The 16426-nt window shown below is 40.0% G+C and overlaps 1 protein-coding gene across 1 annotated transcript; it reads left to right on the top strand.

Annotated features, from left to right (window-relative positions):
- Positions 1–422: 422 nt before the first annotated feature.
- On the top strand, positions 423–1573 carry Prosbeta5R1 (Proteasome beta5 subunit-related 1). The gene is made up of 2 exons (XM_017072653.4): positions 423–647; positions 704–1573. The coding sequence occupies exons 1-2, from the start codon at positions 498–500 to the stop codon at positions 1493–1495; spliced, it is 942 nt and encodes a 313-aa protein (XP_016928142.2). The 5' UTR covers positions 423–497; the 3' UTR covers positions 1496–1573.
- The last annotated feature ends 14853 nt before the right edge of the window (positions 1574–16426 follow it).

Here is a 16426-nt window from a genome sequence, read left to right as displayed (position 1 = left end):
AGTGACCACACACCTATCCCACCATAACTTATTGGAACTCACACTTGGTTACTGAATCTCAAGTGATTTTTAGTAGGCTTTTAAATAAGATAGATCTACTACTTCCGAAGTACAAATTAAATTATTAAGATCTTAAAATATACTATGAAAGATGCAAGGCACAATAGCTACATACATAGATATATTCTTAATTAAAGTTTAGTTCCGCTTGTATCAGATTCTAAAAAGCAATTTTAAGCCATAGGTGCAACAATTAATAAATCTAAAGATTCACTTTTCTTCTACTGCACTCTGTTAAACATATAATCTTAATATTTCTAAAAAGTGTCATATTTTAAAAACAACATTCCTTACAACATTAATGTTAAGCAAAGAGGAAGAAAATAAGCCTGACTCTCGCTTCATGTTTCATATATTTTAGTTCCCTTGGAGATTTAGGTCCCCAAACATTTTACTTAGTTTTTATTTCCCGACTACCCAGTACACTTTTACATATAATGGCTCTGGAAGCCATTTGCGGCATGAATCGAATGCCCTTTATGAGGCGCTTCGATGACTTGCAATCCGAATGGCAGCAGGAGCGACTTCGCGAGGCCACCAGTAATTTTGAAAATCCCTATGCCCTGATGGCGCCACCATTTGAAAGAGTGACTATATCAATATAAAACTTTTTAATAATAATAAATACCATATTTTCTGGCAGCCCGCTGAGAATCTGCCAAAGATTCTTTCCCATTGTGGAATTCGCATGGATTTTGACCATGGCACCACCACTTTGGGCTTCAAGTACCGTGGAGGAGTGATATTGTGTGCGGATTCGAGAGCCACTTCTGGGCAATATATTGGTTCCCAGACGATGAAGAAAATAGTGGAGCTGAACGACTATATGTTGGGCACTTTGGCCGGTGGAGCTGCCGACTGCGTCTACTGGGATCGAGTTTTGGCCAAGGAGTGCCGGCTGCACCAACTTCGGTACCGGAAACGCATGACTGTGGATACGGCAGCCAGGATTATCTGCAACATCTCCACGGAGTACAAGGGCATGGGTCTGGTGATGGGCATGATGTTGGCTGGCTTCGACGACGAGGGACCCAAGTTAATTTACGTGGACTCGGAGGGCATGAGGTCACATGGCCAGGTCTTCTCCGTCGGGAGTGGATCCCCATATGCCCTTGGGGTTCTGGACACCGGATACCGTCACGATCTCAGCGATCAGGAGGCCTATGATCTGGCCAGACGAGCGATATATCATGCTACAAGTAAAGATGCCTATTCAGGGGGAATAGTTCGCCTTTACCACATTAATTCGACAGGATGGCGGAATATCTGCAACACGGATTGTTCCGAGCTTCATGACTCGTATTGCGGAACGGGGCACCTGGATAAAAAGAAAGATCATAAAGACAGCCCTGATAAAGATTTGCCCTGCTCCAGTGGATGGACCAAGAGAAAACTTACCGAAGACAATGTCCAGACTAAATTAGAAACGGTTTAGACATGTAATGTTATCAAACGAAAATTTGCTGTATAGTAACTCTTTTTGGTATATCTATGTACAAAATTTTCTATTTGTGAGCTAAGAACTCGTACATTTCATGTATATTTATGAAATTATATTATTAACTGTGGAGTTTAGTATTACAAAAATATATAATATGGAACCATATGCTCAGCCATTTATTCTAATCCTGTAACCTTTTTAAAAGCATGGAACATTTCAAAGTTCCCTCCACTTATAATAAAAACAACTTCTATCTACTAATTTCTCAACTCCCTGAGCACCCCTCCCCCTTCACTGTGCAAAATATACGAGCAACTTTCGCTCGCCAAACGAACTTTTTCTATAAATCAAAATAATAACTTCTAAGCTCCGAATGACTTCCCTAAATGGGCGTGCCGCACACAAAATACGGCCAACGAAATGTTCCACGAAATGTTGCACTCTGTGTCTTTGGGTTGTCATCAACAAATGTTGCAGATGCCACTGCCTGGAGACCCTGTCCGGGGGCCCAGTAACTTGCCATTCCATGCCATCCCATAGCATCCCATCCGGAAAAGCGCAACCGCAGACATTAGCAGGCGTAGGTCATCCACTCCCATCACCCACTGGGTGGGTTTCCCCTCGTTCCAAGACTGCTAAGGCGCTCTGAGCATGCGATAAATTTAATAAATTACAAACCAAATCCGCAAATTTGTTGAATTCAAAAAAAAAACACCAAATGACTACACAGAACAAAATAATTTTTAATAATACAAAATTTAGAAATTTGTTTTTGTATATATCTATTCGGAATTAGGCATCTATGAATATTATAGAGTGTTATATTTATTCCAAGGAATAAGATCATTTAATCAAACTCTGGTTTATATGGTTTTATTGGAAAACAGTATTTTATCTGTATAAAATATTGGTCTGTGGCTTTCTGGTATTTGAATTATAACCCTTCATTTGGATATTTTAAAAATATATTGATGATATGAAAGAAAAATATTTTTAGTTCTTGGAAGTGTTTTAACTATATTCTTTATAAATAATGTATCTAAACATTTTAAAGTCATCGCTTACATATCACTATATTTTGTATTATATGCTTACGTTTTATATTATAAGTTAAGGGTTCCATTTACTAATTTTAATATTTTTTGTTAGTGTTTGAGGAGTTGGTGGCAACATTTGCACGGCGTTTTGGGGCACATGTGAGTTGCAGCACGTGTGTGAAGCAGCAACTCAACGGGGGGACTGGGGTGGGGAAAATGGGGAGTAGGAACATCGGGGCAGAAGGCGTTTTGTGGCAAAAAGTTTTACTGTAAATTGCTTTTAATCTAATGAACGTCGCCAGCAGGAGCCGCCCGGAAAATGAGCAGGAGCAGGAAAATAAGGGGCGATGGGGACGGGAGACAACTTGGGTAACCCCCAAGTCCCCGAGAGTCATTTTTCCTCTGTGGTGTCATTAGAAAATTACTTAAAGCCAAAGTCGTGCGGCTCAAGTTCGGAGAATTCTCATTGCGGGTAAGTGGAGTAAAAGTGGCGGAAAAAATGCTGCAACATGGGTTAATGGGTCAAAACTATTTCCGTAAACGAGTATAATTTAGATTTTTGTAGTGGCTTAAGTTTAAATCGCTCTGAATTGCCTGCTGTGATATTTTTAAAACAACATTTAATGCACAAAATGTTACTTATAAATGAGTAACTGGTTTAGCTTACCTGTATTGCCTTTTGACAGCATGAGTATAAACGCGAATTCTTCAGAGATATGATTAATATCTTTATTTTTTTGACGAACACCTTGTTGGAGATTCGATTTACACTGCCTGTTCAAAAAAATTAGCATACTTTAATAAAGTGGATGTTTTCACAGCAATGGGGTCGTTTTCAATAGCAGACTAATTGCGGCTATCAATTTCCAACAAATTAGCTGGTTCCCTTCTCCATTTCAAAATTTCCCCCAGCCTTCAGCTAATGTGGCATAAAAAGCTTGTCCAAAAAAAAAACAACCATAATTTAAATTAATTTGCAAAACAACGAGAGCAGCAGCAACAGCAAGTTGCAACACCTGCAATGTTGCTGCTGCAGTTGTTGCTGTTGCAGCCATTCCACTTTTGTCAACGAGCTCAAATTCAATGAAATTTCACACTTTGTCGTTAAAAGCGCGCCGCTTGGAAAAGGTGGAAAATCGGGGGGTTTGGGGGCTGGGGGCGTTAACTGTCAGGCATAAGGATGCAAATATGCAAATGGATTTTGCCATGTTGCGAGGAGGATGAGGAGCCGGTGGAGATGGAGGAGGAGGTGCAACCGAAGCCGGCGGAGATCGTAAGAGTCTGCCAGAGTGTTTGACAAGCAAGCGTGACTGTTCGTCGGCTCGGTGGGTGGGGATCCTGGGGGGCGGGGTGGCATAGGATGGTATGTTGCCTGCTGGTGATGATGATGTTGCCGCTGTCACAGGCCGAAGCTGCAGCAGCAACACTTGGCCAAGGCATTGCTCCGGGGGCAGGGACGGACAGACGGAGACAGCTGGATGGCTGCTCGGGAGACGGCGGATGTGGCAGCGATGCCTCGCCTGGCAGTTTCATTAACCGACTGAGGCGGAGGGACGCTGATATGCAACACCATCACCAAGACCAAGACCAACTGCAACTGCAACAAGAACAGCAGCAGCGACAGCGAATGCAAATGCAACAGCAACATCATCACCCATATTAGGAACGGCAGCAGCAACAAAAACCATACACAGAGGAAAATAAGGAATAATAGAGTGTAAATAGTAAGAAAATATTGATAAGTAAATAATAAAAATTACAAATATAAGATGAACTGATATAAAAATTAAACAATAACATTCAAACTGTCTTAATATTTCAATGATATTTAAACTTTATAAAGAATTCTTATAATATCCTTGACACTTTTGGTATGGACGAAGTTCCTAAGGAAAATTTACAAAGCCATTTAAGTTATGGCTACATGATATTAATAAATTACTTATAGATAAACTTACAATTGTAAATTAAGATGTTAAAGGCCTTCAATAGGGGATGATGGGAATAAGTTGGAGGTCTAAGTCTGACATTAATTTCAAGCATTTGTTCCGTATGACTTCCCCTTAAAGACATAATATTCGTCTTGCCTTAAAGTTGTTAGTGAGTTTAACAATCTTAAACCTAATATCTAATTGAATGGCTTCCCTGTCCTTCCACCCAATAAATATTTATATTTAAGAACAAACAAATTTCCAAGCCATTTGTGCAGTGGAACAGCGGCAACATCTTCTCCGCCAGCAGCGTCAAATGCACTTCCAATTTATCAGCTCTGGGCTGCCAGTTTGGCTTGCCTTCTGGAGGCCCCAGAGCCCCCTGAATCCCCCTCTCCCCCGGCCATGGTCCTCGTGCAACATGAGGCAACATCAAAGTGCAGATGTTGTTGATGCTGCCGCTGCTGTTGCTGTTGTCGCTGTCGCCGTTGCTGTTGCTGTTGGTGTTGCTGCTGCTGGGCGATGTTGCTGCTAGATGTTGCCGTTGTGTGTTCTCCATTTATTGCTACTTTGGCGGCAACTGCACATTAGTCGCATATCTGTTTAAATTCGCGGCAATTAGTTGCCGGCCCAGTGGAAAAGGCAATTATGGAAATCAGCTATCAAAGCCAGTTAATTATAGACCATTGAAATCGCCTCAATTATTGTACATCATTGGCCAGAATAAAACAAGAAAGCGGATATGTTGTCGGCCAGCTTATTGTGCATATGGCCACTTTTAACCAGTTTAATCGATTAAAGGAAGATTTCTTATTAATACGATATTTTTAATTTGCTGATGGGTTTATGCCTTTAACAAGTTGAATGGGTTGTAAGCGGATTGAGGCCATTAACATTTTGGAAAATAATATTGTTAACTGCAATGCAAATGATTTATAATTTCTTTTGCATTTAAAAACAGCTTGTGAAGTTGGATGTTCAATAACCATTGATGAATTTTATTCATTGATTTGCCATCGTTAGTCTTGTGAAATTCAAATCGCTCTTCGAGTGCTACAAGTGCCGTCAGTTAAACTGTGTCACAGTTATATCATTATTCGCTTATTCCGCCGGAGACAAAAAGGATTCATCCCATCACTTCTCATCCTTTTTTCCCGGCAATTGCATTTTGTGTAGCGACAACGGCTCATTGCAGGCATTTTTGCGCAAATCCTTGTGATTGCAATGAATAATATTTTTAATGCAAATAACCAGAGGATAACTGGGGGGTTTCAGGAGGATGCAGCGGGACGAGATGACAGTCGCGTTGACAGGCAGCAAGAATGGCAATGAGGACCGACAACTGGGAAAGGACTTCACAGGGAGCTCAGCCAAGTAAGCTGTTCTCTGGGTCCTGATTCTACAGAACCCCCCCCATTTTACCCCCTCCTCGACATTTCATTCATTTTCTTTTCAATTTCAATGCCCGTCAAGATTGCAGCACCTCCTTCTCCTCCTCCGAAGTCCCGCCCCTGCTCTATTACCCCTTTTTGTGCCATCCCATCAGCGTTCTCATCTTTGTAGTGGAAATCGTCCCATCGTCCGGTAATGAAATTTTACTCATTGTTTTCCAGTTTGGCACTGGCAATTTGCCATGGAGCTGTTCTCGAAAAAGACAAAAATGATTGGAGTATGTCTCTCAAGCCAGCTTTCAATCCTTACAAGTTCAGTTTCACATCCGAGAATGTTTTCGGAAAATGATATTACAATGTTTTCATTCTGTTTGAACACTTTCGATAGAAGGAAGAGAGGAAGTCGATGAAATACTTTTTCCCATTATCAAAATTATATTGTTCCATGATAAAAATAATACGTAATATTTTAATAATTAACCATTTAACCCTTATGCTTGACTAGTTCTAAGAAGCATTTCTATATATCACTCTTATAAATGATTTTAATACTTTATCAAACAATGGCTACAAATTTTTATAGATATGAATCCGAAGTTTTTAATTTTTGTATTAAAAATTTGTTTACCAGAACACCTTCTGGAACACATCCACCAGGCCCAGTGGAAATTCCGGCTCATATCTTTTTTGTTCATCGGCTTGTCAGCATTGTCATCGTGAAAGTCGCTCCGTTGCACTTCTATCATTATCGTCATCATCTGATATTCATTACAGTTGCAACATAAGAAGATTGGGTGCCGAAGAGGGGGCCTGCACCTTATTGTTATTCATGGCAAGTAATTTGTTATCTGTGCAGAGTTCTTTGCATTGTTATGTCTTTTTGGGCATTTAATGAAATTGCACTTTTGCATGTGTGGCATCCGGCGGGAATTTGGGTCAAATCTGCCCATCTGGCGAGCACTTTTCCTCATAATCGCACGAACACGTACACTAAGTGTATTTATTTTATTTTCCACAACATTGACGACGTAACCTAATTTGCAGAGCCTGGAAACTCCTCCAAATACAAATACAAAACCCCTTTGTAAGCGAGGCATGCCTAATTTATGCAAAAATCGACCCTGGCAAGCCAACTGGCCGTATTTTAGCCATTCAGCCCAGACACAAACAACCGAATTCCGTCGGACAAAACTATATATGTTTTGGCCATATCCATGTGTAATAACAGGCATATTGTATGCAAATACAACAATGAATAGATTTTTGCCACGGGCAAGGCCGCCCACGGTCCCCCCTTCCGTCCACGGTTCATTCAATTAGAAAGACAATAAGTTATAATGGAAATTATGGCTGCTGATGAAGCGGCCGGGGAAATATCAAACAAAGGGAAGCATGCAATATAATCAGGTTTAAAGGCCGCACAACTAACATTAATTGGGAATGAAATTGTGGGCAGACGGCTAAATCATTTGGTAAGCCCTGGCAATATATTTCCCAGAAATTTCAGGCAGTGCAAATGTAATTTAATGCCACGCAGAGGAGCTTTAAAGTCAAGGTACTCAGATTATTTATTTGATTTCTCAAAGCTTAGCAAACACATGTAACATCTTCGGTAATTGAACCAAATGATTGTGCTGTCAAGTTTTTAATTTGCAATTAAATAACAAAAGAAAGACATTCGATGAAGCGTTTACCAATAAAATTCCTCAAATGCAATTAATTTCCGGACGCAAAGTAAGTGATTGCAACCGACTGTTAAGAATTTCTAGGCCTTTGAAAAATATGAGTGTAATTAAACAAGAATGCAATACTTCTGTGTTCAAGGATAAGTGAAATGCGTTCGAGTGTTGGGTGCAATATGTATATGAATATCAGGGCGGTTCACATTTAAGGAATACCCAAAGAAATTTGTTGAAAAAATCTATTAAAGGGTCTGCTCATTGACTTATTACTTATACGCACTGTTGCCATTGACCAAAAATGTATTTTAATCTAAGTATTTGATTATTATCAACCCTTATTATCTTCCCCTATTTAATGATTTTTCCCACGAAATCAATAAATTTAAAAGACTATAAATGGGTAAACGGTTTTCTAAGACAAAACTCAAGCTGGCATACTTGACGTATAAGTTATTTTTAAGAACTTGATGTTTTAAATGGTCAATAATAAAATATAATATTTTATTTTAAACAACTAATTAATTCAAGGACCCCTCAACCACCCTACTACACACATTTACTAGTATCTTTGGGAAAACTCACTCAAGTGCCAGATGAAAGATGCCATTTACAGTGGCTCAAGGTTACGGGTACGAGATGGCTGGAAAGCCCTTGGGACCTGGCCAGGTTTAGTTTAATTGAATGTCAACCTGATAGGCACGCGGCAGCTGCTTTTCCCATCGATATATGTGAAGATATATATGTAAATCCTTGAATTTCCCTGCACGTGTGTGTTTTTGCCGATCTCCCCAGTGAAATATTTATAGAGCCTGCCTGCACACATATCGAACGGAAATGAATGGAAGCACTTCAATGAAATTTATGTAATACAAAGGCAAAATATATTGTTACATTCTTTTTGGGGCGGGAAAGGGCAGACATGCAAAGCATGTGGGAAATATAATAAAGAACTATTTATACCCAGGCATATTCCATATCAAAATGATATGATGTTTTTGGCAAAACATTTGTTTGAATTTTTTGAAGTACATTTTCGGAAAATATGATTATTTTGTAACTGGTAGGACTAGAGGAAAATGTAGTAATACGGGAAAATGTTTTTACATTTATTGGGACAAAGAAATCAAAAGCTCCTCCTAGAGGGGTAATATGGTTGAGATACAAATGTCATTATTATACGAAAAAATATTAACCAAGGGGAGAAGATTTAAAAGCTTGACTTACATTATTTGGCCACTTAAGAAGGACTTTTTAAGGCATATCAAAAATGTACATATGTTAATCTACAGAATGGGCAAGCAAGTTTTTAAATAATTTTTTGTGCTAGTTGATAAAAGTGAACAGATGAATAAAACTATTTTTGATAGTATTGTAAGAGGTATACCCAAGTCTAGTACACCCAGTATTTGAATGCTCATCTGGCTGCTCATTTGCCAGGGCTAAAGCGGCGACATGCGATACGAGCACGCTCCACACTTTCCCCAGGGATGGAGTATACACACATGTGTGGTTCGAGTGGGTGTGTGTAGAGCAGGTAAACTGCAACAAATTTCATACTATTGAGTGGTTTTTGAGTGCATTTGAAATAAATGTTATCAATGAAGTTGCATACTTTATGGGCGCAATCCCCGACCCCAAAGCCCGAGACCAACCCCAAGCCCAACCTCAACCTCGACCAAAGTCCCCGGAGACGAAGCACCGAGGAGATGTGGGGACCAGGACCAGGAGGACCATATAAAATGAAACGTTTTTAAGTTAAGTGCAGTCAAGAGAGTCGACCGACTGACTGACTGACTAACTGACTAACTGACTAACTGAGTGACTGAGCGAGTGTTTCAATTTGTTTGATGGAAAACCAATTGTGGACAAGAGCTCGTCGAACTCAAACAACCCGTACTCCAGCTCGACGTTGCTCATCTTGAAATTCATTTAAATGCTGGGGCATTAAAGTGACCCTCCTCCAGCTGCATTTTCCCAATTTCCGATACGGGCCTTGGCGATTGATTAAAGTTGGTATTTTAATTAAAACAAAAAGGCCAGTAAGCACCGCCCCCGCTGCTCTTTTTATGCAACATGCCGAAAAGCATCGAATAAATCACAAAAGCGAGCTAAATGCCCTGAAAAAATCTTCTCCGGCCAAGTTGGTGTGAAAACATTTTGCTGGCAACAAACAAAAAGTGGGGTAAATCAGAACAGAAACCGAAAAAAAAGAAATACTCTATAAAATCGGCAAAAACTCGACCAAAACCAGAATCCGGGCTTGCTGCAAGCCATTCCTCCTCCCAATACCAATCCCAAAACCGAACCCATGCCCATTCCCATTCCCATTCCCTTCCCAATCCACTCGATGGTACACTTTTGTGTGTTGATTGAAATGCCGTTTCATTTTTGATGTTTCGTCCTTTGTTGCCGTTTTATCCTATTTTTATTTATCGATTTCAGCCTGGCCTGTCCTCTGTTTATAAATAAATGTTTCAATTTTACCATAAAAAATGTGAGGAAAATGCAAATTCCTTTTCTCCGACTGCTCTTGTTTTTGATTTTTGTTTTGTTAGTTTGGAAAATGAAAATTTCAGAGTTGGAAATGAAAGAGAACAGCAAAGTGCATGGTATTTTCCAGTTGAATGGGGTGGATGGGGGGACTTTCAAAAGTCTACACAGATTGGGTCGACATGTCACGATTTAATTTTAAACGCAAGCCCGATTGAGATAATTGATGCCCTGTGATATATTCTCTGGCTGGCACTAGAAAATTCTGTGACACCTGAGCTGTGTTTATTTTCAAAGGACTCTGTGCAATTGTTTAAAAATGGTTTCAGCTGGCTTTGGTTCAGGTTAATAAAATAAACCAATAAAAACTTTATTGAAATATTCTGCCCATTGTTATTTCTGGAAACATACCAGTGCAATGCAATCGTAAAATAATATTTTTTGCCTGACATAAATATTATGTAACCAAAAGAGCATAAAAAACTTTTAGTAAAAAGACCTTAAAGACTCTTAAATTAATGTTTATTTATTAGTATTCAAATAGTAAATAAATATTACGGTTAATACAGAGTTGATATATAAACTTTAAAATCAACTATAGTTTACTTTTTTTAACAAATCGTTGGCATTTCCCAGCCTCCTCTTAACTCAGGAGAACTCAATTAACTTGGACTTGAAGGTGTCCCACAAGTTTTTGCCGCCAGCTACCCAGCTTAATTGAAGGCAATTATGCGCTTATCAAAACCCCGCCTCTGGACCCCAGGAATGCCCATACGATTGTTCCTATCACTCGGCCATAATTAAAATGTTTTCTGCCAGGCGGGATGTGGAAAAAAGTGGCCCAGCCACCGCCAAAGTGAGCCCAATTAAGGGGAGCCAGTCGAATCGGTGAGATGCGGACGACAGCCAAGACCCAGCTGGACAACTGGACAGCTGGACAACTGGACTCCACCTGTGGCTGCTGGAAAAAAGGCATTAAATCAATTCCGTTGTCAGCTCGCGCAATCCTCAAACGGGGGTATATATATCTATAGGTATAGAAAAAAAGGAAATACAAAATACCAAAAAAAAAGATACAAGACCAGATGGATGGCATGCATCGGTGGCCACAGCCTAGATGGTTTGTCCAGGGGCTGGGAGTCCCAATCCCATTCCCATTCGCAATCCCCAGCGATTCCAGCAATTTAACACACAGCGAAACGCCAAGAAATTTCTGCGATTCGCCCGACAATGAGAAACGCGTCGAGGTTACGCTCAATCAATCTCGCCCAGCGACAAATGTCCGTCTGTTTTTGGGTCTGGACAGTATAGTGGGTATGCCTAAAGGACCGGGTCTCTAAGAGAGGAGGAGCAGAAGGTGTCTCCACTTCACGTGCCTGCCACATCGCTTATGGGCTCATTCATTTCATTTAGCTGCCCATGATTTATTCATGATAATTACCTCATTGGCTTAATTAAGTGTCGACTTCTTGCGGGCCATATTAAAGTTGAGCGGAAACGGAAGCATAACTCAAAAAATTCAAAATAGCAATTATGTTTTATTGTTAAATATTTATTATGTTGGCCTTTAAAGGCATCGAGTAAAACTATAAATAGATAATTTATTTCTTTAATATTTAAAATTCTATTTAAAAGCCATTTTTTTAATTGGATATTATTTATTAAATTTATTTCAACCCAAAACACTTCAAAAGGTCCATGTTTTTAAGGGTTTTAAGATCTTCTTTGTAAAGGATAAGTATAGAAATAATTGGTATTTTAAAGCTGTCAGTTTATTAAGAAAGTAGAAGCTTCATAAGTTTATTGTATCTTCAGAGTGTCTTCAAGGGTCCTCGATATCAAGTTGACCTCTCTGTTAATAGAAGGCTGATTGGTACAATTCTGCTTTCTGGCTTCTTCCCACACATTCCTGTTTCTGGCCTCGTTTAAAATAAACATTGGGCACTTGACAGAGGGCTCTGCATCCTTGAACCTGACCTTGTACAGTGGAACCTCCTCCGGTGGAACGTAGCCCTCCTTCACCCTACGAGCTTTTCGCCATGAGCCATCTGGGCGCATGGAAGCTGGAATGATGTACGTATTATTAGACTGTAGGTTGTTACTCATTTTCGTACCGATTCTATAACAGCTTTTGATTTATTTTTCAGTGGTAAAACGATCATGTAACTTGAATTACTAGAAAGTACTGGAAAGTGACAGGAATCCTATCATTTAATACAATATTATAATTTGTCATTTTAAGAGCTGTGTTTGCCTTGAAATATTATAAAATGTTTTTGTTCTCAATGATGTACTATAAATTCACGAAACTCCCTAGGCCCCAATTCTTTTTTTAACCATCTTTCTCCAAATCAGCAAGTTAATTTCGCGCTGCTCACTTGTTATTTAGTCCATCCCCTGGCACTCCACTCAGCAGTCCCATCAGCAGTGATTAGCTATTTTATTGCCAGTTCTGTGGGTCTTGTCTCTGGAGAATCATCCGCTCCCCATTCTCTCAGGCCCTTCTGCACTTTTCCACTCATCTCCGCGTTCATTTCCGTCTTTGCTAATTCGCCAAAGAAAGTAATTAAGTGAACTTTTTTCGCTGCAGTTCCGATTTGATTTTAGCGCAGGGGACTCGGCAACAAGGACACACAGACATCATTCACAATTCAGCACATCATTCGCATTGACTGGTCCGACTATCATCTAATTAGGATACCATTAGTTGCCCCTTTGCGGAATTACCTGACTTTCATCCCGCCGCCAGCTCATTGTTTTAGCCGCTTTTAGCTGCAGCAGCCGAGCTTCGCCTGTCTAATTAAAACTCGTTTAGCAACAATTTCAATTGCGTTTCAAGAACCTGTTGCCAAGACTCCCCGCTGAAATAATCCACCTAACCCACCCCACCATCGTTTCACTTTTTATACCCTTACAGGGGGCACAACTAGTTCGATAAGATCTGACTTTGGTACTACAGAGTATAGTATCAGATACACTAATCTAATATTGGCCATGTTCTTAATTCTCCAAAAATGGTTCCTTAACTTATAAAGTCTATAGCATACAGTTATTTTAATATCATACATCGTATATTTGACTAGAAATGTTTTAAGTGTCGTATATGTGATTTTATTTTTGTGATTTATTTAAATAATACTTTTTTAAGAAACCCTTTACAGCTGCAGTTCCTAAATAATTTTCCATTATAATAGTTTCTGAAATGGTATTGTACTGCGATAAGGATTTTTACAGGGTATACAATATTCAGCCTCCCAAACTTGTCACAATTCGTCGCTTTTTTCAGTACAGTGTAACAAGGTTTCCATTTCCATTTTCTTCTTTCGTCGCTGCTTTTTGCTGATTGTGTAATTTTAATGTAATTCGCTTTTATTGTTTTTTATTCGTCTCCTCTATGTTTCTGTCTCTTTCGTCGGCGCTGTCTGCGTCTCTTTCTCCGCTCCTTGTCGTCTGTGTGTCTGACATTAATTGCAAGTGCAAAAAAAACCCACTGTTGTGGGGGTAAAAACACAATAAATTATAATCGCAAAAGTTTTCCCCTTTTTTGCGAGCTACATTTATTGATTCAATTTGGCGAAATGCGAACTGCAGAGGGGAACCTGTCTGGCAGCACTAAGCACCTACAGCCCATAAATCAAATAAATCGGTTTAAGGCCGCCACCCACTCACTACATAATACACACACCCACCCCAATCCATCCCCAACCAAGCAATTAAAGTTTTTCAAGGGCCATCCGCAACTGCAATTATGATTCAACGAGTACTGGTACTTTCCTCGGCCAAAGACAAAAGGTAATTGAGGCCGGTCCGGGTCCTGTGATTCTGGTTCTGGCTCTGATTCCGGCATAATACGGCCGGATACGGACCCTTCTGGCGTCTCGCACAAATCTACATTACCATGATAATTTATGGCGTCTGAATTGGGGATCAGGCTGGCGGGGAGAACTGCTGGAAAAACAGTTTTCCCAGCCCAGACATTATGGTCTACTCCACTCCTTCAGGGACCACGTCTCTTGACTCTCTTCAGTTCTTTTATAAAGCGGGTAAAGTAATTCTCGTTGAACTTGAATACTTCTGTTTCTTGTAAACTAATAAGAGAAATACACACCGGTATACATGTTACCCGAAAACCCTGAAATATGCATTGAAAAGAATTTTCTTATATTTTTGTTATAGTATAAAAATGCGTTTAATGGTTAGGTAAGTTTTTTATGAAGAAGATAGATATTAGAATTATAAGTTCCTTGTCATTATATATATATTCCTTCGTCAAAATAAGGTTAATAATTCTTAAAACTAGAAACGGAAATGTATTCTCTTAAAAAACATTTTGGCCTAAAGAAATAATATAGATACATATAATGACAAGTGTAAAAGGATAAAATAAAACAAATGAAGTGTAATAAAGTGAGTACTTTTCTTTCGTAACTTTAAACATTTTAGGGAATCGCATTACACCAGGAAAAGCAGGAAAATAGAAAGTGAGTAGGGGGGCTGAGGGCAGGGGCGACGACAGATGGAAATCCAGGGGGGAACACGTTGGCGTACTGGGGACAGGAAAAAACAGCAACCGGCTGGCAAACACGAGCAGGAGGAAAACGTAGAGTTCATCAAAAAGGGATTTTGAAATACAAATGAATTTTCGGCATTCCGTTGGAGGCCGTCAGAGACAGAGAGCTTCAACCAGGCCAAATAGGCGCCCACAAAGGCAATGAGCCGGGGGGTAATGGGGCTGGGGAGCCCCCGTTCCCCGAATAGAAGGAGATAGAGGGATGTACCAAGCCAAGCCCTCGCAATCAGCCAAAAAATGAAACACTTGACTATGTGCCAAGAACTACACTCAAGAAAAACTTCTTAAGAATATAAATTAATTATGAGGTAGTCCCAACATGTATTTTCTAATAAATCTTTGCCAACAAAATTTGTATATCCAATATTGTCTTATAAAGTAATTTATGACCATCCAAAAAATAAAAATACAAAATATTTGTTGGAATATTACAAGTGTTTCTAAGTTGAATGTTTTTCGTATTTAAAGCACGAGTGTTGGGTAACATTCTATAAAAAAGGTTTAATATTTCCCTGAAATATTTTTACACAAGTTATTATACCCGTTACTCGTAGAGTAAAAGGGTATACTAGATTCGTCGGAAAGTATGTAACAGGCAGAAGGAAGCGTTTCCGACCCCACAAAGTATATATATTCTTGATCAGGATCACTAGCCGAGTCGATCTAGCCATGTCCGTCTGTCCGTCTGTCCGTCTGTCCGTCTGTCCGTCTGTCTGTCCGTCCGGATGAACGCTGAGATCTCGGAAACTATGGGAGCTAGGCTATTGAGATTTGGCGTGCAGATTCCTGAGCTTCTTACGCAGCGCAAGTTTGTTTCGGCACAGTGCCACGCCCACTCTAACGCCCACAAACCGCCCAAAACTGTGGCTCCTACAGTTTTGATGCTAGAATAAAAATTTTAACTGTAATGTATTGTTCTCATCAATAACTATCGATTGACCCAAAAAAAGTTTGCCACGCCCACTTTAACGCCCACAAACCGCGAAAACCTGTGACGCCCACAATTTTCATGCTAGATAAAAAATTTTAACTGAAATGTATTGGTCTCGTCGATACCTATCGATTGATCCAAAAAAAAATTTGCCACGCCCACTCTAACGCCCATAACGCTTAAATCTGTATACCGCCGGTAGGTGGCGCATTTTAATCTCGCTTTGCTGCTTGCATATCTCCATATAGCTGAGTAACGGGTATCTGATAGTCGAGGTACTCGACTATAGCGTTCTTCCTTGTAATATGTTTATAAAGACTAAGACTCATTATTATAAAAAAGAATTTCGCCAATGGATAACATTCCCTCAAAAAGGTGTAACTTTTGCTTGGGATAATATTATCCAAGACTAAGCCGTTTTCCAACACTTTTCCGAATTCGTGCCAGGTTTTCCCGAGTGATTGACGTTTGTTTGAGTGTGTGGGTGGCTGACAGGGAGGTGTTGGCGCCCCAGTGAAACAAAGAAACGTCGGGGCAAAAAAAATATAGCGAGGAGAAGAAAAACTTTTGCTTACTCTGCGAGAAATGCCAATCAACCCTTTCCTCTGGCATGTGGAAAATGCACGAAAGCGTGGGTGGGGGTGGGGGTTTTCGGGAAAACAAGGGGTGAGAGCGACTGTCAACAGCAGCATTCTTCAGGGGCGGCCGTAAAAACGACGACTCATTTGTATTTCCTTGTCAGCTCCTCTGATCTGCTCTGCTCAGCCTGCTGCGGTCCTTGGTTGTTGTAATTTTCCAAATCATTTCAGCGGCTCAGTTGGAAAACTTTTCAAACGTTTAACTAGCCTCCTGCCCTGAGCCCCCTTTCCTCTTCCCTTTCCCAAAGGCGTAGC

This window comes from Drosophila suzukii, chromosome 2R, assembly GCF_043229965.1.
Source record: "Drosophila suzukii chromosome 2R, CBGP_Dsuzu_IsoJpt1.0, whole genome shotgun sequence".
NCBI classification, from domain to species: domain Eukaryota; kingdom Metazoa; phylum Arthropoda; class Insecta; order Diptera; family Drosophilidae; genus Drosophila; species Drosophila suzukii.
This window is presented reverse-complemented; position numbering and strand designations above follow the sequence as displayed.